Source organism: Megachile rotundata, chromosome 3, assembly GCF_050947335.1.
Source record: "Megachile rotundata isolate GNS110a chromosome 3, iyMegRotu1, whole genome shotgun sequence".
NCBI classification, from domain to species: domain Eukaryota; kingdom Metazoa; phylum Arthropoda; class Insecta; order Hymenoptera; family Megachilidae; genus Megachile; species Megachile rotundata.
This window is the reverse complement of record NC_134985.1, coordinates 9,399,740-9,424,059: the sequence shown is the minus strand read 5'-3', so window position 1 is coordinate 9,424,059 and position 24,320 is coordinate 9,399,740. Positions and strand designations below refer to the sequence as shown.

Sequence of the window (24,320 nt, the reverse complement as noted above, 5' to 3'; positions counted from 1 at the left end):
ACGAATTTTGTTTTTCATTGGTGATCTGCGTTACAGTCTAACAACAGAATATGCTACACCACTTTGCACATCTTGGTGTGATCAACTTGTTTCGGTTTATTCGCGGTGCTTTATGCTCTATATATTTGCATATATTATATATACACATTCTCGCCGGTTGGCGCATGGTTGATTTTAAATTTTTGTTTCAAAGTCGTGCTTGAAATAACCAAAAACAAAATAAAAATGAGTACTTTATTAAATCCAAATTTGAATGCTGATGTTTATAGAAATATGACAGCAGCCGACAGACCACCTGTTCCTGATAAGCACCTACAATTTATTTTGATTTATAATGGTAACATTTTACAGGTTAAATCATTTATATGTTTTTTTTTTATATATAAATAAAAATTTCGATTCTACGTAAAACATTTCATACTTTATATATGCATATTAACAATTAGAATACATAAATATTTGTATGTTTATTTATTTTCAGAAAAAATCGCTATTCTTGGTGGTAGTAATATGACAGATCGTTATTGGAGTGGTACTGTTTGGTACTATAACGACATTTCAAATTTCGATAGAGATAAAGCTTTTGTTGCTACTAAAACAGAAAGTGGTGTTTGCGATGCTGTATGTATAGACCATGACAAATTTGTAGTTACAGAAGATAGTGGAGTTTTACAAATTTTGAATTTCTGTCAAGCACCTGGTTCACCTTTATATGAATTACAATGCGCAGGATATGCTTGTCTACATGATAGTAGTATTTTAACAGTTTCCACATTTTCTGATGAGGATCATGTTGTTACAGGTGGATTGGATTGCTGGTAAGGTGCTTATAAGGATTTCAGTAGCTAATATATATTCGAGAGATCTAAAAAAGGTTTTTATTCATATTGTAGTTTGAAAGTATGGGATTTAGTTGAATTAATAGTAACATATTCGTTTGGCTATGCACAAACTGATGTAATCACTTGTGTTCATGTACAACCCCAAAGTACTACAACATTTGCATCTACATCATTAGATGGCGAAGCATTAATGTGGGACATACGACAGTCAAAACCTGCACACAGTATGTACTGAAATGTAACATACATATAAAATATTATCAGTTTAACTAATTAGTTTGTAATTTTAGTTTGGTGTTATTTTAACACATTATTTTTATAAAATATTTTAAGTATTCTAACAAATATAAAAAGTCAATGTTTGTTTGTCAATTGATTTTTTTTAATTTTTTTTGCAGGTATATTGAAAAAAAATGCTGGTTTAACTGCAGTAAATTGGAAATCCACTTCAGATCATGTGTTAGCACTAGGTACAGATGAAGGAGCAATTATGTTAGTTGATACTAGAAATTCAGGTCCTTCATCAGTATTAGAGGAAACGTGTGTATTCCCTAGATCGATACATAGACTTTTGTTTAATCCAAATCCAGAGAGGTAATACAGATCAAGAAATTATGTATTTAAATTTTTTGAAATATAGTACCAATGTTATTGTATGTTATTCTTCTAGGTCTGACGAATTAGCAGGTTGTTGTGATGGTACTATGGTGCAAGTACTTGATACAAACAACAAGTTTTCATCAATATATAAAGATGATTTGCGCCATAAAGACTTTGTTCGCGGTTTAACGTGGTTTAACGACGAATTACATACTTGTTCTTGGGATAATACAGTGTTCAAACATACAATACATCCAGTTAAAAATGAGTAATGTTTGTTAATATATTTATAATTTGAACTCATTTATTTGTAAGCTAATATTAAATATCATTTCTATACATAAAAATAGATCCTTTATATTGTATTTAGTTGTATTTTCTTTCTATATAATCAGTACTTCTCTATCATTTTTATTTTAATATTTTTGTCACAATAAAATAAGAAAAAACATGCACACCAGTTTGTTTGTAAAATATAACTACATAAATTATTCAGAGGTACTTAAACAGTGGCAGTCAAATAAAATGGTACTGTACTTAAAAAAAGAGGCAACAAAAATAATTGTGTACTAGACAAAATTCCTATTTTTAAAAAGCAAAAATAATAATGTAAATAAAAAAGTTTCATGATTTATTTGCAATTCACATTATCTGATATACCTTACCATGAAATAGTTATAAATCAGTCAAATTGCTAAATTATGTAAATGATGACATGTAGTAGTCTCATTTTCCAAATTTAGATATACCCATTCTCTTACAGTAAGTTCATTTGTATTTATTTAATATAAGTGTACATGAACACAACGTCCTACAGAACATTGAATATAATTCTTCATTAAATACTTCGATACTATAAAGTGAAATGTATAGCATAATTATCCAAATTACAAGGGATTTCCATCATACATATATAAAGACAAAATTTTAATAGATTTCAAATTTTTAGGAAATGATATTAATAAATAACCCAAAGCTACATTTTTTATATGATCCTACAGTATGTTCATTTATGCTAGTAATATATTCATCATAGTTATTAAATATGTTTCAAATCATAAGTCTAATGTTTCTGCACCAGTAAATCTATAAATTCTTAATTACAATGTGTATAATTCTAACAGAGTAAATGTTTAATGATATGCTGTTTACATAAATGATTGAACTGATGAGAATTGAAAAGGTGTATCACATATTATTTAACTTGATTATAAACATTGATTTACGATCGGTCTTTTTTCTTAACATATTGAATTCTGACATGTTTCCATCTACATATTACACGTTCTTAAGTTATATATATTACATATCGATTATATCGATTTTCTTAGATAGAAACATTGTTAAATTGTATTATTCTTAGAGGCATTAATTTTTCTCTTTTTTTTCAAATGTAGGGTATCTTGTATCAAATTTAACTTCTTGTTTTTACTTTATTATTCTCTACATTACCCATTAACGAAGAAAGTAAAGAATATAGTATAAATATTTTATGAATAGACTGATTATTTAAATCCAGATATTGATTATATATTTTCATTAATTAAAAACATGGAAGAAGTAAGAAAAAGCTAATTTTAATTTGATCGATATTTATTTTATAAACTGCTATTTCTGATCGAAGTAAAAATGTATCGCAGATTGGAGCGATATCAGTATCAATAAACAAATAGACAAATGCAAGTTGAACATTGAAAAAAATATATATATCATAAAAGTTTTTGTATATACATTTTGTATAATTTTGTTTAGCATTCAGATTGTTTATGCAATGATTTACTGATGCTACCTTTAACCAAAATATAGTATCTTTTCTTAATATAAGTTCTCGCATACTTACAATAAGTATGCTCGACAAAATGTACAATTATGGAGTTTATATAACTCTCAGATGAAATTTAATACGACATAAATGTGTAAAAAAAATTGATGGTTTTCAATAAAAATGCAAAAAGTAAACGAATAAAAATAAATTGCACGTATACATCACGTAAAATTTGAAATAGGTATATACGGTACTTTCCATCGTTAACAAAATTGTACATTGTAATACAAATACATGATTGATGACAATATATTATGCAACATATTATGCCACTGTTTCGTTCAAAAATTACAAGAATCAATGAAATTGATATATACAATTCATATTTCTATATAATGAAGTATAATTGCATCATAATCAATGCAACATATATAATTCTCATATGGACATTTATTATTTTTCGTTAATCTATGTAATAGGTTCTTACATAATTATTATGCAGCTGCAATTGTTATGCATAACATGATGTCTTTTTCCCTGTATCAATCACTTTTTTTTAACCAGTCCTTGAGCATTTCATCCTTTATAATCCAAATTCCTTTTCATCATCCGTGCGAATATCACCATATCTCCAAATATTACGTCGACTGTGTTTCGCATCTTCTTCCGCTTTTCTGTATTCTTCGATCTATAAATTGTTACATAAAAATATTTCATACACATAGTGAAAGGGTTCAATATAGTACGTATATAAAAATCTAGAAATGTAGGTAGGAATCTAGGAATATATGTTTTGATATAACATATACTACTCTCGTTTTTATAATATAAATATAAATAATAAAGTAAAATAAAAACTAACCAATTTCGTAAGCCTCCTATCACGTTGATTCTGAACAAGCAGTAATCCGTCAGAAATAAGACCCTTAGCAATATCATCATTGGTAGACGAATCAACCAAAGTTACCGCAGTAACGCTACTGCTCAGTTTATATTCCGTGTTCAATAATAAAATTTTATCCATTACATCTTCCTTGAAAGACTCAACTGCTAACTTTTTATCATCATTCTGAAAAACATTTATTAATAAAACATAATATAGATAATATCTATATTAATACTATGCACTAATACTTACATCACTTGGAAGTGTAACGCAAGCGAGAACATGCTCATGAGCGTAAGGTTTATCAGTAGCAAATCTTGATGGTAAATCAGCAACTCTCGTGACATTGATCGTTTCTCTATTACCATAGTCGATATAAAAAACACTGACATTTGTACCGGAAACTTTTTCTACCTTAACGCGATACCACTGATCATCGCCGGTAAATTTGGCAACTGATAAATCACCTCTAGCAGGTTTGTAAGCACCCGGAAGTGGAGGATTAGAGGCCAACTCCTGACGTAATTGTAAAAGTAAATTTTCCAACATACTACGCTGATCGACACTTTGCGCATAAAAGTGAAGATCGTCTGTGACCTCGGCAATGACTACTTCTTGATAGTCAATTTTCCTTTCCGCTATTTCTTTCTCGTTTTCATTTTTTTCATTTTCGACCTGTACTTCTACATAATTCTTCCACATCTATAATACAGGATGCATTTTAATTAGTATTTGGAAATTTCGACATTCTAAATAATGTTTCTGTTAAACTACTCACATTTAGTTTCTTCGTTTTGGCACGTTCTTCCGCAGCTTTAAGCGTTCTCGTTAATTCCCCAAAATCAGGGAAAGTAACTACTTCTGCAAGTCCTTCCTCAACAAGAGCAACAGACATGTTGATATCATTCACTGTTAGCCATCCAATGAATCCGCTTCCTTTTGTTTCCGTACTTTCAATTTTAATTTCCACGTCTCTTTGGAAGCAATGTTCTCTAGTGAAAGCTAACGCTTTCTCGCCATATTCATCAGCTTTAACGATACCACCACTAGGTAATGATCTTTGACATCGAGGAGTTCTTATACCAGCCAATACAAACGTGATGAGCTGATCTTCCTTAGGTAAAAACAGTTTCAAACGTGAACCACTCGTGACAAATTCAACAACAGCTTTAATGCCCTGTGCTCGTTTAAGCGACGTTAAAAATGCCTTCGCTTTTGGAGGATCGTTAGAAAGATCTACTAGTCTGTGTACAGGAATATCTTTTTTTGCATGCAAACCATGTTGTGATTTTTCTGCTTTACTTTCCGCAACTTGCAATAAATTGTAATGAGACGATCGTTGGTCATCATTCTGTCTATATTTAATCACTCTTGCTAAACCTCGTGCAACCAATGCTTCCGCAATGTTCCTGAAAAATATCATTAATAAAATATCATTAAGTATTAAGATTAATTTGTAATACATTGATATATAACACCTACGTTTTTCCACAAGTAACAGTGCAACATAATTTCTCTGGAAAATTGTCTCTAGCAGGTTGAGTATAGTCAACAACAACCTTTACATTTTTCCTGATGAATTTTTCACGCAAAAATTCACGAGCCTCTAACATCCAGGGGATGTCATAAAGAGGTTTAAAATCTTTTCTATTAGCATTATTAATTTCGTCATTAGCTTTCTTTTCTCTGGACGGTGGTCGAATACTGCTCAAAAAGACTTTCTTGTTTTCTCCATTTTGAGTTCTTATTATAAGCGCATCTGCGTTAACAATTTCAACAACGGTTCCGGTAAACTCTATTTGTGGACCAGATGGTTTATAATCTTTCCATAAACGTAAACGTGCTTCTTTTGCTGCCTTTTCCGCAAGATACAGCTTTTCTGCACCAGCTCTACTATTATTAATTGACCAATCTTGGCATTTAGCAAAACCTTCACTCAATAAAATTTCTGCAATATTTCCTGTAAAAAACAAAGAACTTTATAAGTACTTATTCAGATAATTATGGAAGGTTTATTGAGTATACTTTAAAGTGTACTAACCCTTTGGATGCAGAATGCTGCCAATGAAATTATTATTGTTAACAGATTCAAGCACTATTTCAACATCTCTGTGCAGAAGGCGAGATTCTACAAAATATCTTGCTTCATCTGCATAAGGATCACCTACAGAATTCTCACGCCTTCCATTTGGCCATCCCGGACATCGAACACCAGATATCATCAATACTATATTGTAGAAGTCAGGTAATAAAAGTGCTTTTACTGTAGATCCATCAAAAACATATTCAATAATGGCTTTTACTGGCTTCTTTCCAAATTTCTCAACCAATTTTCTAGGATCATCCACAGTCCATTTTACATCACGTACGTGTTCAGACAGTGGTGATTCGGACCACTTTCCTTTCTTAGCTGTCTTAGCTGCATTTTCTAATTCAATTAATCGTGTCTGTTCAGGACTGGGATTTCTAGTATCTTTTTTTACAATTACCAAACCCTCAGATACTAATGTTTCAATTATATTTTCCCCATTTCTGTCTATAATTAACAAGAAATTTAATAAATCAGTTCATGATAAATTATAATACATAGTCAATATCTAAGGAATCAATTTTTATATAAGGGTATACCTTTTCCTAGCCACACGGTACCATAAGTTCTATTTGTATTAACGGATTTTTCCGTTACAAAAGCTACATCTTGACCAATGAGCTTTTTACGTAAAAATTCTCTGGCTTCCCAAGCATACGGCTCATCTTTGCTTTCGTCCGTACTAAAATAAATTGCACTTATGCTTATTATGCAATGTAAAAAACTAATTTGTAAACGAATATGAAGTAACTATATGTATATACCTATCATTGCCTTTCCACCGTTCTAATTTAGGAGCAGTTATGTTACAAAGTGTAATAGTAACTTCTGGAGGAGGACCACCCATGGGTTGACCACGAATAATGATGGTATCCCCGGAAAGAACCTAAAAATACAAAATTTTACATTGAAATAAAGTTGCCTAGTTAACTCTGAATTCCTAACTCAATGTTATATGTGATATGAATATACTTTTCATAGAAGTTCAGAAAGATAAAATTAGGCTTTGTTTGGAATTAATAACATAGTGTTTTAGATAAAAAACACGTTAAATAAATAAAGATAAATATCTAATTAGCCACGCTTTAGTAAATATTACAAACATTCGTATAGCAATTAAGATATTTCTATCAAATAATGCATGAAATGGAATTACTTTGATCCAAAGACCATATGTTTTCGGTACCGATTATTCCCTGCGACTGTGTTGAATGTGATCGCACACATGTCAAAATATAAGGTTATACATGACAGTAATCATACAAATTACCTTAACATTTAGATGAACAATTATTTAAGGAACAGATTTTCATAAAATTTTGGAATCTTACTTGTTTTACTATTCCGTTTCTTGATTTCACTTGCGCCTGGGGTGCGCTCATCGTGTCGTTCCTTCAGGACTTAAACTCCGTTAAATACCGAAAAAATTTCTATAATTTCTGAATTTCTATTATGCCCGGATAGTTCTTCAATGAATGAAGATTATCGATACGTAGATTTTTACTTTTATAAGATATATTCGTCAGAAATTCAAGAAAAATTTGACATGTTGAATCGGAGTAGAGAAACTCACGCTTTCCACGTATTGTGGAAGAGTCGGCACGAGCGCAATCTACACAGAAACATCGTCCAAATACGTTTGATTTGGTGGTGATGTGGCAACACGCAACACTTCGACAATCAGCAGTGTCGCTCTCTATCGGTCAACCTATATTGATAGTTTGATCGGTAGAAAAAATAAATGGCATTGTAATCTTATAAAACGTGTAATGATTTAATCGTCCATCTTCACGCAGTCGCATCATATTTCAACAAATTCGTTATATTTTAAATTTTATACAGATAATTATTAATATATGTATACCTGACTATAGAATATGTGCACCTAATTATGAAATTTATTTATTGCTATATCCAATTATAAATAGTCGATAAATCTATGTGATAATAAATATTCGTTTATTACAAAAATAAATATTCATTTTTTATGCATTAATACTTTAATTATAATCGTTCTAAGTTATGATATAATTAATAATAGAATCAGCTGCACAATGGTTCTATTTCAAGAGGACACATTTACTAAACTTGTACTTTACATCAAAGAAAGATAAAAATTGATTTATAGAATAGAATAAAATCAAATACTAATTTTAATTAAAGATTTGTAATAATAAAGTATATTGTAAAAATAAATATCGCTTTGCTTGATACAGTTAAACTATATGCATACATAATTAACATAATTTTGTATTGATTTGTTGAAATATATTTTTAGTAAATGTCACAAAACATTCCCCATTATAGTTTTATAAATTCTACTACATGTAAAAAATCAATTACTTGAATTCATATAGTATATTAGAAATAATAATGTACATATAAAATTTGTCTAAATTTCTATAAAATTATTTTGATTCAAAAAGGACTAATGATTAATGAAATATTCGTCTAACATAATTACAATTTTTTGACATTTAACAAATTTGACTAATTACTCAAATATTTGTTACTTCATAATTCAAAGCAGATTATTAAAGAAATACAATCGTAATTTAAATATTTTAAGGTCATTTTATTGCGCACAGAACTGTTTACAACGATTTCAATGTAATTTGGCTACATGACAATTTCACAATGGAATGATGAAAGTGTGAAATGAAAATATACAAAAAAATCAGGATGGAATTGCAGTCATGTGAAAATCGTATATTATAAAAAAAGAATTTAAGGACAGAATCAAGTGACAGGCTCAATTTCTGGTGCAACGTTCGTGGAATGCACAGAATTCTTATTGTTTTATTTCATATTTATCAAATAAATATGTATAATAATTATCTTGTATACTATGTAATACTGAAAGCATGGCACTCCATTCTGTCGCGTACAGAAAGACAAAACGAAGAAAAATTCAATACTTAAAATAGAATTAATGTGTAACAGTCTTTCTACATCCTAGAAGTCTTTGGATTTAGTTAAATAGTCTTAAATAATGAAAGATCTTAATCTACTTCCTCCATTCTGGATGCTTCTTCTGTATCACCTTCTAGTGGAGGAACTTCAGCATCCATTTTTTCATCTTCTGCAGGTGGCGTATCTTCATCATCAAAACCAAGTCCAAGTTTGATCATCCTGTATATTCTGGAAGCATGTACTTGTGGGTCTTCAAGAGCAAAACCAGAAGATAGGAGTGCTGTTTCAAAAAGCAGCATAACTAGATCTTTCACAGATTTGTCATGTTTGTCTGCTTCAGCCTTTTGCCTCAAGTTCTCCATAATTGGATGGTCTGGATTAATTTCTAAATGTTTCTTGGCAGCCATGTATCCCATAGTTGATGTGTCTCTAAGGGCTTGTGCTTTCATGATCCTCTCCATGTTTGCGGTCCATCCATATTGTGATGTGACTATACAGCAGGGAGAGTCGACTAACCTGTTAGATACAACAACTTTTTCTACTTTCTTGTCCAAAATGTCCTTCATAACTTTGCACAGATTCTCAAATTTGGCTTTATCTGCTTCACGTTTCTTCTTCTCTTCTTCATCTTCGGGAAGTTCTAAACCTTCTTTCGTTACAGATACCAGCTGTTTACCGTCGAATTCTTTCAATTGCTGTACAACATATTCATCAATAGGTTCTGTCATATATACAACTTCAAAACCGCGCTTCTTCACCCTTTCTACAAATGAACTATTTGCTACTTGTTCCCTGCTTTCACCAGTGATGTAGTAAATGTGTTTCTGATTTTCCTTCATTCTACCAACATAGTCTTTCAGTGAACACATTTCATCTCCAGAGGCAGATGTGTGATACCTAAGCAGTTCTGAGAGCTTCTTCCTATTCTGGCTATCTTCATGAATACCTAATTTCAAGTTCTTGCTGAACTGTTCATAGCATTTCTTGTAGTTTTCTTTATCTTCAGACAATTCTTCAAAGAGTTCCAAACATTTTTTCACAAGGTTCTTTCTGATAACTTTAAGAATCTTGTTTTGTTGTAACATTTCACGGGAAATGTTCAATGGAAGATCTTCACTATCTACAACACCTCTAATGAAATTAAGATATTCTGGAATAAGGTCTTCACAGTTGTCCATAATGAAGACTCTGCGAACATATAATTTGATGTTATTTTTCCTCTTCTTATTTTCAAAGAGATCGAAAGGCGCGCGTCGTGGGATGAAAAGTAATGCCCGGAATTCCAGTTGACCTTCTACAGAGAAATGTTTGACAGCCAGATGATCTTCCCAATCGTTGGTCAAGCTCTTGTAGAATTCACCATATTCTTCTTGAGTAATGTCGTCTGGATTTCTGGTCCAAATTGGTTTTGTTTTGTTAAGCTCTTCATCCTCTGTATATTTTTCCTTGATTGTCTTCTTCTTCTTTTTCTTTTCCTCTTTTGGTTTGTCCTCATCTTCATCTTCTCCAACATCTTCAATTTTTATTTTTTCATCTTCAGCTTCTCCTTCCTTTGCTGGTTCTTCCTCCTCATCATCACTCAGTTCCTTGTTTCTTTCTTTTTCAACAACCAACTTAATTGGATAGCCAATGAACTGAGAATGCTTCTTTACAATTTCCTTTATTTTTGATTCCTCCAAATATTCAGTCTGATCTTCCTTGATGTGCAGGATGATCTTTGTACCTCTTCCAATTCGTTCTCCATTATCAGGACGAACAGTGAATGAACCACCAGCAGAGGATTCCCACACATATTGTTCATCATCATTGTGTTTCGAGATGACAACAACCTTGTCAGCAACCAGGTAAGCAGAGTAGAAACCCACACCAAACTGACCAATCATAGAGATATCTGCACCAGCTTGAAGAGCTTCCATAAATGCCTTTGTGCCTGATTTAGCAATGGTACCAAGGTTGTTAACCAGATCAGCCTTTGTCATACCAATACCACTGTAATAAACAAAATTCAATTATTTTTACTACATTGAACATTACATTAAATTTATTTAAAATAATTAGTATGGAATTTTAAAGCAGTCAAAAAAATAAAACTGATACTTACGAATCAAGGATGGTCAAAGTACGGTCATTTTTGTTTGGAATAAGTTTAATGAACAATTCTTTGCAGGTATCCAATTTTGATGGATCTGTGAGAGATTCATAACGGATTTTATCCAATGCCTATAAAAAATAAATATTCCAATGTCACTTTCGCATAAAAATTCATCCCAGTATTTGCAGGATAAATCCATCAAACAATTTTAAAGTTTAAATTGAATGTAAAAATAATTTTTACTTACATCAGATGCGTTTGAAATTAACTCTCGAATGAAGATTTCTTTGTTTGAATAAAATGTGTTGATGATCAAACTCATCAATTGAGCAATTTCGGCTTGAAAGGCGAAGGTTTCAACTTCACCCGGCTCGGAGATCGTAACGTCCTCCATCATTTTAGTTATTCTTGATGATCACGTAAAATTATAGAAATACTGATGGCACAGAACAATAAAACGGGGTTTACACTATCTTTCAGAGTACGTAGCACGAATATTCGCAGACGAAATGTAGCTTTGTCTTCGCTTGAGTTCGCTTCGAGCGATCAGTCTCTCTCGCAGTTACTTTTCAGAGTATTGAATCCTAGCGCGCAGCAGCCGCTTTTATCGAGCTTTGAAGATTCTAGAAGGCATTTACCGGAAGCCCGCCCGATTGCCAGAACATTCTATCAAGTGTGTTGTTAATAACAAACACTTATCGAATATTTTTAGAACTTCTTTATAAAAAAAGTACTTCTAAAATTAATTCTATGATTTTATAAAATAGTTGGCGCGAGAAGTTAATTGAATTAAATATATAAAGCATGGTAAAGTATGCAGCTTCTAAGTGCACTCGCGTAGTAATCGGAAATGACGACACGACTGCACATGTCTAGAAACATCGCGATATCTCGGCTCTGAGCATTGAGAAAAGGTTATATGCGGCAAACATCAAAAATTATACATTGCACATGCACATACGTGTCCATTTTAAATAAACATTTAATACTATCAAACATTATGAATGTTGGATTCTTGAAATATTCACATTATTTCTTAACATTTCATAACTGATGATCCGAGAATTATCTATATTTTTATATGAAAACGCATTGAAATACAGTTTTATTATGTACAGAAGTGTCAAAAATTAATAAAAAAAATTGCATAATATGAATAAAATATTTTATTAATAATAACTATTTTTGCAAAATAAATTTAATATGTCAGTCAACGTTTTTAAAAATATTTATTTCTGCTATTTTGTTTCCTGTGAAGTTTATCAAATACTTTTGTTCATGTTATAAAAATGTTAAATTATACTTTGAATCCTATGATCTTTCTAAAAGTTTGTCTAAAATGAATTTTTATGTTATTTTCATTGAAATTGTTATTAAGAATGGATGTATTCCCATATATTTCAAATTTTGTATTGATTCACGGATGGTTTATTCTAGAAACTCTAAAATCGGTCGATGAACGAGTTTGTTTAGGAATAAAGAAAATATTGTTATTTGTAAAAAGTTGAAGGAATTTAAATAATTATTTGTGATTTTATGATGTATTTTTTTAAAACGTTTATTTTCTTTTACATAATAGAGGAAAGTGAGCCAGACAAACGCGATCAATGATACCGTTTGCACACCCGTATTGGCAATGGTACATGTAAACTCGCGCAACAATCCGCTTTGCTCTCTATTCTTGTTCTTGTGTTTATAAAAATAATTTGAATCGACTTTTTTTTATGTGTTTTATAAAGTTTCTTACTTTTAAAAATCTGTAAAGCAACGTAAATATTACGTTGTAGTAAAGGATAAGTGTAGAAATACCAGAAAATTCTGTGCTGTGACGAACAATAATAATATAATGGAATACATGTAAAACTGTGTTGTGATTTTCTATCCTTTTAAATATTATATCTGTATTATCGATATCATGTGTAAATAATTGTATGTACATTAAATGTTGAATATAAAATACGAGAATGATTAAGTGAGTGTTCTTAACCTTGATCTTGTTAGACAGAAACGATGTAATAAAGAAACAAAAGTAGCAGCGTTGCTTTTTATTAAAAAATGCATTCCAAAAAGTAAACAGAATTAAACTAGTAAATATTGTAATATCATTATAGGTACACGCAGATTGCTAGAAAATCAAAACAAGGTTAAGTCAGTTTCGACATTTTATTTTGTAACACAACTGCACTATACTGATTACAATAAAATTTTTGACATTTGAAAACGTGTGTTATAAAATATTTTTTTCGATATACATTAAATTAATTATAAACAAATGTTCTGATGTTTGTATTCCTTTCGAGTCTATTTGAGTGTGGGTGTATAATGCGGTATATACATAATTTATGCGGTTTGTGCATGACCACCATTATTATTTGGTTATAATAATAAATCACATGTAACAAATAAAAGTTATCAATTTCAAATTGATTGTATTTTAAACCAACTAAATATTTTATATTGTAACAAAAATATTGTAGCATAATATTGTAGCATATATTCGTAATATTTTACGAATTAAATTTTTTTCTGTTAATAAAGAGTGTTTCTTTGTTCCCATTTGTCACCAATGTATTGCCATTTTGAAAATTAAACGTTTATCATAAATTATAGATTTATAAATAAAGTTTTCTTCAAGTCCCTTTTATAAACAATCAAAATAGAAGTTTCATTAAGAAAGATATGCGATATATTATTCCACGAATGTTTATTAATTTGAATTATTGAAGAGAAAAATAAAAATAAATTCAATACTTTTAAATATTCCCGCCATCTGGTAATGTAGATACCTATACTTGTTACCGACGGTACACGGTCACGTGATCGTAGAGGGCAGCTCGATGCTAGTCTCGCGCGGGAATTCGCTGTGACGTGACGCGTTAATTTTGTCTCCGTAATATTTCCGTTTTCTTTCGCGAAAAGGTGCAATATTCGTCAAATAACTGTTCTAATTGCTTAATTAACGAAAAATGTTTAATATTTAATAGTTTTTTGTGTGTGAAATGTGAGTGTATGCTGGAAATTGAAAGAAAATTGTCCCGGTTTGAATCGAGCCGTTGAGAGGTCGCTGCAGGAATGGACGCGTTCAACTGTTCAAAAGGATCAGATTGTAAAGTAAGCAATTTTCATCCATAACATAATTTTACTCACGCAATAAAAACTTTTACATAATAATGTCATATCACGTAGTAATAGTTTCATTTAGGTATATCGATCATGCAATGACACGATTTTCTCTTGCTTTATTACTCGTTTTACGTAACAATGTATATCATATTCGCCGCCGTCGTCGATAAGTATGCTTGAGGTGGTTATCAGTTGCATCATTTTCCCCCATTTTTTTACCTTTGCCATATATATATTTTTCTCGTTTCTCGATTACACAAGCTTGTAATTGTTCGCTGGCCGTACGTGCTCACTGTAAATTGTACCGGCCACAACGATCGACCTTAAATGTATAGAAATCGTGATCCTTCGTGAACGCGTAACGGCGAGCAGGCATGCGCACGCCATTGCGCCTATTTTAAAAATTCTCTACGATTTATACAAAAGCAATCTAACTTGGAGATGCATCGAAATCGCTCGTAGCGAATAGAAAGATATTATCGACAAGATTAGCATCGACGCTATTTCGATCGTTGACACATCTTTTTTACCGACAATGCATACATTCGCGCGTTTTCGGACAGTTTCGCCGACTTTACCGACACGTACATATAACACGAAACGTTCAAATACGAATCTTTTTTGAATGAAAATACATTCGGAGATTTTTACATAAAAATCTCGAATGATATTAAATTATTTCAAATGTAATAAATTTTTATAGGGATCGGGATATAGGGAGATTGGAATATGGGGGCATAGGGGACTTAGCAATTTAAGAATATCGGATGTAACACACGCATGTTTCGCTTTTATAATATACAAACGTTAATGCAATGTAATTACAAAGTTATAAACAAATAGGTGTCAATTTGAAAGTTTATAACTGTGAAGTTTGCCTGATTTATTCAATTGTCTCATCGATTATAAAAGTGATTTCGACAATTTGCGTAATTAATTTCCGTACGATTTTTCCAAATGGGTTAAAGTCGTTGTCTGTAAAATGTGTATAGATCGTCGGTGAAGCAACGTCGATGCAAGTTTTGTCCGTGATTTCGATGTACCTCGTCTACTGAACACTTGATGAGCAATTTGGTGTATATTTCTTCCCGTGAAAGCTACTTTTCTTCTTCGTGTCTGACGGAATATAAACGATCCTATAATTCCAAGTAGCAATCATAAATATACAATAAGGTTTTCGATAAACCGTCGCGGTTACGACTCGTCAGGAAGCATGAACGTATATCATCGATAAAAGATGATAAAAAGGAAGGAAAGGATTGTTTTTTTTTGTCTGTTTTCATTTTTCCTTTAATTGTACCTATCGCTGGAAAATACCGATAATATAGTTCAACTTTGCGATTTGATTTAATGAAACAATTATCGATTCGTCGAGTCGGTAGTCGAAAGGTCGATATGAATCGGTGCAAGTGCGCGTTCGCGTGGCGCCAAAAAACGGAACAATATGGCGGGCGTGTGCGCGCGCATGTCTGCGGCCGCGCGCGCGCGTAAACCTTACTTATTTGTACGTAAAATTATTTTTTCTCAATTATACTGATGCGTATCTAGACTTTTGTTCCGTAACGAACGTTATTTAGAATATTATTTCAATGAGCAAGTAACTAGGAGAGCCTCTTTCTTTATTTATCTCATTTTTCTTTTGTCCGCCATTAACGTTATCTCTCTCTTACTTTTTCCTCATCTTTTTTTTCTTTTTGCTTTCCATTTAAATCCCGTTAACGATACGAGCGCGAGGGACACGCTTACGTCCCGTGAATACGTCCTTTTCATTTTTGTTTTTTTCTTTTTATTTCGGCAGTCAGCGCGAGCTTTTTCTCCAATTCTGACGCACGTTAATACAGTAGTGTGTTCTAACTTAATAATACACGCACGCGTATCTTCATTCTTTCATTTTTTTTTCTCTAATTTAACTCTTCTACACTTCCATTCTCTCTCGCATTCGTAATCTCTTCTATATATCTCTCTATCGCTCGATTCCACTTTCTATTTGGTTTATTTACAATGTGTTCGCCTCGGTTAGCGCTCGCTGGATGCCAGTTTTCTCGTTCAGGGCAACGAGGTCGTTGTGTTTCTTTCGTTTCGTGGAAAATGGAAATTAAATGGGCTGCTGTCGATGAGGGCGGTAAATTGCGAACGGAGCACCGTTCTATGATGAAATGTCTGTTTATATTTACACACTGCAAATATTTTCAGACATGACTTTCTCAAAACAGAAATATTCTTTAATCCCATTTCGTATTAGCATAACCATGGTCAACTGTTGTGAAATAATTTCATATTATGTCGACAATTTTATTAAAATTGTTCGATATATCTTTCATCCAATCTTTTAAACGTATTTATAAATACAATTTATTAAACTACATAATCTTGCAATAAAATTGAAAAAGTGGAGGAGTTGATTGAAATTTTTAGAAACGAAAGTCAGTTAACAAAAATAAAAGCTTCGTTAAAGAATTGTGATAAAGGTTTACATTTTATTTATATTTGGCAGTCATGTGAACTTCGTTTAATGATACTGCAATATTTGCAATACCGCTTCATTTGATTTATAAATTTATTTTAAAAGACTGGATAATAAATATACTTTTAATTTCTTTTCTTTGAAAATATTTTTGTATCCGAGATATAAAATAAGAAATGCACTCATCACATTTGCATGAATTTCAACACTGAATTAATACTCAGGTTATTTATAAATCAATATACGAAAGATCAGAAAATATTATAAGTAAGGTATCGTAATTTGATTTGCACGTTTCGCGTAACTTTGATGACGCGTTCGAATTTTTGCTGAGCCACTTATACAACCAAGAGGATTAAAAACGAAAGCGTATTAAGCGAAAAAGAAACGCAAAAAATTATTCGAGATACAAATGTATAAAAATGTGTAAAGAAATCCGGATCTACATACAGAAGATTAAGAAACAAAATATAAAAGAAATTTTAGTAAGCAACATTTAAACGTAAATTATAATTTTTATAAGCTTTTCTTGTATTCTTAAAAGAAGTTTGTAGAATACAAAAGTAAACTTTTTCCAAATTTAGAAATTGAAACCAATATAGATGTTATACCATCAATTTTATTATAACACTTGTACTCCATGGAGTGATTTTTTGAATAATTACTGCTTATTTGTTAAAACTTATATTCTAACCAAAATTCAATATTAACTCTTCAAACACGAAGCATAAAATTAAACAGTTTTTACAACTTTTTGTTGTATGAAGCTTTTAAATATTTTGAAACTAATGAAATGGTACTTAAATAAAATAAGTACCCCAGCAAATCACTTATTCAAAAATATATTAAACCACATTGAAGATCAATAAATGGAATATTTAGAATATTTAATTGCGCGAACTTAAATTAGAAAATTCTTTTACAGCTGAAAAGTAAAATTAGAAAGAACTCAAGAAAGGGTTGGAACGTTCTAATGAAACGTATAACACTTACGTTCGTGTATTCGATGTCGTCACATATTCTTGTAAAATTTGTTATTTTTACAGTTTGTATAAGTTTGTATACACGCGTCTCAACGTATGTAGATCTGGTTTCACAAAACGTTCTTCCGTTTTCACACTAGAAATTTCCTCGTGCAACGAACTCTATTCTGGCATTCGGTGAGCGCCGAGGTAGACCAGAACCTTTATTTTCTCATCGATAGAATTTCATCGGCGATTCGATTCCTCGTAAATAGCCATTTTATAAGGGTGGGAGTGGTTTGTTTTTTTACAGAGACTCGATCGATACATCTTCTCTGGAAACGATCATTGGTAATTGAGCTTGGTATATACATTGTCGTCGACCATGCATTTTATTCGGATATTACAAAAAACGGTTTCTTTGGTGGCGCACGGCTAATTGTAAATAAGGGGCGTAACCTGCCCAATTTCTTTTTACCTTCGTTTCCTTTTTCGTTCGAAGGAAGAGTTCACCGATCGAACACGTTAATCGTATTTACAATTCGTTCACGAACAAAACGTGGTTACGGGGTTCGAGGTTTTCGTTCGCGGAACGAAAAGTAAAATTCTCGGATGAAATGCGGGGAGGATCGATCAATCGGGCAGATATCGTGGCACTCGTCAGGGCTAGATTAATACATTTCAGGGCTCAGAGGATGTAATGGGGATTTTATTTACATGTAATTCAATGTACAGGTAAATAGGAAAATAATAGTTTTTTATTTTAGGGGATTTTAGAGAATTTTTGGAGAATCTAGGGGATTTTTAGAATTTTGGGATTTTGCGACTTTTGGATTTTAGAATTCTTTTGAGGTTTCAGGGTTTGGGAATTTTGGAATTTTTGGGATTTTGGAATTTTGGGAAATTTGAGATTTGGGAATTTTGGGATTTGGGAAATTTGAGATTTGGGAATTTTGGGATTTGGGAAATTTGAGATTTCTCGAGTTTTGGAATTTTGGACTTTTGGGATTTTTGGAATTCGAGAATTTTAGGATTTTGGAATTTTGAAATTTGAGAAGTTTTTGAATTTTGGGAATTCTGGGATTTTGGAATTTTGAAATTTTGGAATTTTGGAACATTGAAATTTTGGGATTTTAAAAATTTAGAAATTTTGAAAATATTTTTCGAAACTGAAATTTTTGGAATTTTGGAATCTTGAGAATCTTTGAATCTCTGGAATTTTTTTAATTTTTTTGAAATATTTGAATTTTGGAATTTTGGAATCTTGGGAATTTTGGGATTATGCTATTTTTGAAGCTTGATTTCTTAAAAATTCAAAATTTCCAAATTGCAGTATTTCGGGATGTGGAATATTAGAACCTTGAATATTTGGAATTGGAAATTTGGAAACTTAAGATTTTGGAATTTTAAAATCCTCAAGTTGCATTTCCACATTTCCAAATTTTGAAATTTCCAAAATTTGAAATTTGGAATTCGCAAAACTTCAATAAATCACACTTTGAGTCTACGATATCTATCAAACTTGAAATTAAAAGATTTCAAAACCTTACAACAAAACTTTGTCGCAATTATTTCCAATAAATTTGATATCAAACTTGTCGATTTCTAATAATTGCAAAATCTGACTCCAATTAAAATCTACTATCTCTCCTCTCGCCCTGCATACGCTTCATGTTTAATCCTGCCCTGGGCACCTTTAGTGAACGTTTCTACAAAATCTCGATGATACTCTCTCGGTTTGATCGTGCTTTCGCGCTTATCCTTTCTTAATTCTCGAGGAACAGGAACTTCCGCAATAAAATACAGATCACGAGTACACACTCACACTCGCGCTCGCAATTAGAATTCGCACATGCACTCTCTCACGGACGATGCACTCATAAAGCAATCATTCGCATTTCCGGATTTTCTGTTAATTCTACGCTATTACGTGTTTATTTATATATAATTCGCACTGCTATACGCCTCGGTCGTGCAATTTGCAACATTTTCTTCTTTCTTCCTTTTTGTTTCTCACTTTCGTAGAATTGGCATTCAACAGCCACGTTGAAGTGTCTTTTACTTTTCTTTTTTATTTTTGTTGTGGTAGTATAGGTAAACGTACGGGTGTACCTATATCTACCGAGTGCTGGTATATGTATATATATATATTTATATATTTATAATTAATTTTTCATATATATATATATGTATAATCGCTTCGAGATGGTAATCGCCCAATACCTACGGGGTATGCTCGTGTGTTTGTGTTTGAACTCATTTCTCGAGCATGTTTGTAGTAACTCTGTGTGTGTCTGTGTTATCTACATTGTTTCTTCTTATCTTTAATGATCGTAGAATACGTTTCTACAACATAATGCGGTTGTGTGTGTAGGTGTGTGTGTGTTATTAAATATATTTTAGAATTTGGTACTCTCGTCGAGACAATTCGTCACGCGATATTTCGTCGTACTTTCGTTCTTCTTCCTTCGGGTCGCATTCTGTTCGCTTTTCCCGCGCTATTTTCGTGTTCGATCTGCTTGTTTTATTCTACTTACGTTTTGATCAAATTGCGTTTTAGTCAAACTGTTACATTTGGATGAAAATGCATTTTAATAAAATTGTATTTACGGTTCGATACAATTGCATATAGATTTCGATAAATTTGAATGAAATGCTTTTGAACAAAAATGTATTTCATTCCAATAAAATATTTGTATTTAAATATAATTATATTTATATTTAAATGAAATTGTATTTGAAATAAAAATGCATTTGTACTTCATTAAAATTGTACTTGTATTTGAATAAAATTATATTTAAGTATATTTAATATTCGAAAATATATTTAAATATAATTATATTTATATTTAAATGAAATTGTATTTGAAATAAAAATGCATTTATACTTCAATAAAATTGTACTTCTATTTGAATAAAATTATATTTAAGTATATTTAATATTCAAAAATATATTTAAATATAATTATATTTGTATTTCAATAAAAATTTCTATTGCAATGAAATCGCATTAGTATTTCAACAAAACTATTTTTGTATTTGAATAAAATATTTTCACCGAATTAAAAAAATCCACTAAATCTAATTAAAGGAAGTAATAATTGAGAATTCGTATAAATTATGAAAGCACTTTCGATTCTAATTACGAATAGATTTGAGAAACCAGAAAGTTCCAAGAAATTGCAAAGTTAGAAATTGCCAAATTACGTAATATTTCACAGGAAATAGTTTACCGTTGATCGAACTCGAACAGAAATACGCGAAATACGCAAGAATCTATATTTGAAAATGTATTTTAGGTTTGCTGTGGCTAATATTATTCGAGGTTCTAGGTGTAACTTTCTTAGGAATAATTTTAGACTTTCTGTATGTTGATGTGGTTCAAATATTTAATTATTTCATTAATTCACTGTTTATAGGAATTAATTTAATTTATCTGAAATTTGGATTTTTAAAACCTTTGAGTTTTAGAAATTTGAAATTTGGGAATTTTAGAATTCTTGGAATCTTGGAATTTTGGAATTCTTGGAGTTCTGGGAATTCTTGGAGTCTTTGGAATTCTAGGAGTTCTTGGAATTTTGGAATTGTTGGAAATTTGGAATTGTTGGAAATTTGGAATTTTGGAATTTTGGAAATTTGAAATTTTGGAAATTTGGAATTTTGGAAATTTGGAATTTTGGAAATTTGGAATTTTGGAAATTTGGAATTTTGGAATTTTGGAATTTTGGAAATTTGAAATTTTGGAAATTTGGAATTTTGGAAATTTGGAATTTTTGAAATTTCGAATTTTGGAAATTTCGAATTTTGGAAATTTGGAATTTTGGAAATTTGGAATTTTGAAAATTTGGAGTTTTGGAAATTTGGAATTTTGGAAATTTGGAATTTTGGAAATTTGGAATTTTGGAATTTTGGAAATTTGGAATTTTGGAAATTTGAAATTGTTGGAAATTTGGAATTTTTATAATTTTAGCATTCATTGAACTAATTATTTATTCAATGTCTTCTCTCAAAATTGAATTCCTAAATATAAAACTCGTCCTCCCAAAAAATATCTAAAGAAAAATGTATTTCCTTATATAACTATTTAACATCGCTACCTGAATTGCTAAGAATTTCTTAATACTTCAATAATCACATTAATTCATCAAAAACCTTGTATCGAAACCATTCTTCTGATAACGAACACAAGCAATCTTTCTTCGAAAGAAATTGTTTCTTTTTTGGCTAAGAAAGTGGAACGCGACTTAAGTATAATAATGGCATACGTGATTTCAGATCATAAAGGTTTAATTTACTTAAGAATGCAAGCTATTTCAGGGAACGAGTTTGTCGGTTGTTTCTGCGACGGTGTTGAAGCAGACTCATTAAGATCGTAAAAATGATCTACACCGGTAGGAAACCTCGAACGATATGAACCACAAAAAACTTGGGTCATGGAAGTCTCAGGAATACCTTTCGATAATAAACACCGTTAGGAAATAATCTACAGATTATAAATTATAAAACTAGAGATACTATTAAAAATATGTAACGAAAATTTCTTTTAAAATTGAAATATAATTTCTTCGTAATTCTTTAAGGAATCAAATTTTATTGGGGTGGATTACAGCATTTAGAAATCTTACAACCGGATTGTATTCTAAATTCATCGATTGTGAATGCATTTTTTTATTTAGAAATTATTAGGTGATTGTATCGAGCTTTAAATCGATTGTGGATATTTTATTTTGAAGATGTATAAATTATTTTTAATTTCTTAGTTGCAGCAGAAATAATTGCGATTTTTATTTTTCTTCATATTTATTTTGAGCTCAATTATTGAGCTTAATTATATTTAGATGATACATCAGACGGTTTAATTATGTTCAGATGACAAGGCGCTTTAATTTATTAATTCATGGTAACAGTTGTTTTCACTGTTTATGTTGGTTTTATTTGTAAAGATACAAGTTTTAATGAATTTAGTTAAAAGAGAATGTAAAAGGAACAGAGAATTTTAATCTACTTTTATTAATTAATTGTTATTTTAATTTATAAGTTCTATTGTAATTGTAAGCTCAGATATACTGTTTTGAATTTGGCCCCAAACCGCAATTATTCTTGCAGTAACCTAACCTAACCCTTATAAGACCATAAGGTTATTTAAATAAAATGTTTTATTTATAATTTGTAGTATTGTATTTACTACAATAACAAAATTGGAATTAATTGTAATAACTTTTTCAAGGTTCAACACAGTAGAACAATAATTAAACAGAACATTTATTACTAAAGAAATTGTAAAATATTACTATATTTGTGACATTCTCAAAATAATTAATTATGCATTTGTTTTGTAATTACAATTCTGTCGTACTTCTTTCAAATATAATAGATTTTCAAGGTTTTATTAATCTGTCACAAATAAATTTTTAAAACGAAAATTTCTTTTAAAAAAAAAAAATAAAAGAATATTCATTTTATATTATTTCTTATATTTTACTTTTTAGTTTACGTTAATTTACCTCAAATAAATTTTTAAAGTAAAGAATATCTGTTTTCTATTATTTCTTATATTTTCCTCCTTAGCTTCAAACAAATTTTTAAAAGAATATTCGCTTTTTGTCTTCCTTCTCATCAGTTTAAAAATGCATCATTCTTCATAATCAGAAAAATCAGAGAAGGTCAAATAAATAAAACATGTTATACATATACGTCCTATACATGGTCCTACAAGGGTTGCTATTAAAAAAATTGAACATGTTCGTCCGAAATTATAACAATCCTCAATTACTAAACTTTTCAATATAAAATGCAAATAGAATCGAACAAATCGAAAATACGACGGGAAAAACGTCGTTTCGAGTATTCTCCTGGTATCGATCGATCGTCAGACTAAAAACGTCGTTGTTCGACGTTTCCTCCATTTTGCGTTCTCCTAACAGTTTCGTAAATTCCTTTTATCGCGTGTCTCACCGTGCATCGTCACGATTGACTAAAACGTATATTGCAATATGAAGTTGGCAGTTTTCGTTACAACGCGATTTGAACTGACATGGTCTTGTCGTGTGCACGCTCGTTTCGATAGATCGATGTCGACGACGATAACCGCCACGTCGTTCGTTTCACGAGCGTTTCCGGGTGGTCGAAGATCTTGCTAAATATGTTGCCGCTCTATAGGAACATGTTATTCTCTCGTTGGTATCCTCTTTTTTTCGTGTCAGTCAACACGATGAGAAATGGACTGGCACTGTAAACTCAGATATTAACGCGTGAAAACGATGTTTCTTTTTTGGTCCAAAAGGAAAACTGGACACCGACCGAAGCTCGATTCTTGTTGTCGAGAAGCTTCGTTTTGAGCAATTACGTTTTTGAGACCCGTGTTTCGTGCAGAATTTGTTGGTTCATGGGTATACGAGGGCACTGATGGGCAGTCGATTTTTCCATTAAAAAATTTTGAACGTTTCTCAAATTTTTTAAATTATGGATTCATATATTTTGCAACTTTTTTGCTTTTCAATTTTTTAAGTTTCAAGTTTTCCAATTTAAGTTTCAAGTTTTTCAATTTTTTAAGTTTCAAGTTTTTCAATTTTTTAAGTTTCAAG

General features: G+C 31.0%; 3 protein-coding genes and 1 long non-coding RNA gene across 5 annotated transcripts in view; 2 read left to right on the top strand and 2 right to left on the bottom strand.

Moving 5' to 3' along the window:
- The first annotated feature begins 43 nt into the window (after positions 1-43).
- LOC100876089 (methylosome protein WDR77) lies at positions 44-1,807 on the top strand. Of its 2 annotated transcripts, none has more exons than XM_003704605.3 (5): positions 44-337; positions 482-818; positions 894-1,066; positions 1,241-1,436; positions 1,513-1,807. In XM_003704605.3, the coding sequence occupies exons 1-5, from the start codon at positions 226-228 to the stop codon at positions 1,712-1,714; spliced, it is 1,020 nt and encodes a 339-aa protein (XP_003704653.1). In that variant the 5' UTR covers positions 44-225; the 3' UTR covers positions 1,715-1,807. The 2 variants fall into 2 exon arrangements, with proteins under 2 accessions (XP_003704653.1, XP_012143668.1); XM_012288278.2 differs by having other exon boundaries at positions 234-351.
- Positions 856-7,832, bottom strand: Tudor-SN (staphylococcal nuclease domain-containing protein 1). Its single transcript, XM_003704589.3, has 9 exons — positions 7,514-7,832; positions 6,947-7,068; positions 6,722-6,864; positions 6,135-6,629; positions 5,576-6,053; positions 4,872-5,502; positions 4,346-4,795; positions 4,070-4,276; positions 856-3,895 (listed from the first exon to the last, which is right to left on the bottom strand). The coding sequence occupies exons 1-9, from the start codon at positions 7,562-7,564 to the stop codon at positions 3,791-3,793; spliced, it is 2,682 nt and encodes an 893-aa protein (XP_003704637.1). The 5' UTR covers positions 7,565-7,832; the 3' UTR covers positions 856-3,790.
- A 904-nt stretch (positions 7,833-8,736) lies between these two features.
- Hsp90 (heat shock protein 90) lies at positions 8,737-11,786 on the bottom strand. The gene is made up of 3 exons (XM_003704588.3): positions 11,435-11,786; positions 11,197-11,315; positions 8,737-11,084 (listed from the first exon to the last, which is right to left on the bottom strand). The coding sequence occupies exons 1-3, from the start codon at positions 11,582-11,584 to the stop codon at positions 9,185-9,187; spliced, it is 2,169 nt and encodes a 722-aa protein (XP_003704636.1). The 5' UTR covers positions 11,585-11,786; the 3' UTR covers positions 8,737-9,184.
- Positions 11,787-13,898: 2,112 nt separating this feature from the next.
- LOC143264111 (uncharacterized) overlaps positions 13,899-24,320 on the top strand; it is a 404,244-nt gene continuing 393,822 nt past the window's right edge. Inside the window, exon 1 of the long non-coding RNA XR_013037606.1 lies at positions 13,899-14,298. This is a non-coding gene — a long non-coding RNA (uncharacterized LOC143264111). The remainder of the gene's footprint in view (positions 14,299-24,320) is intronic.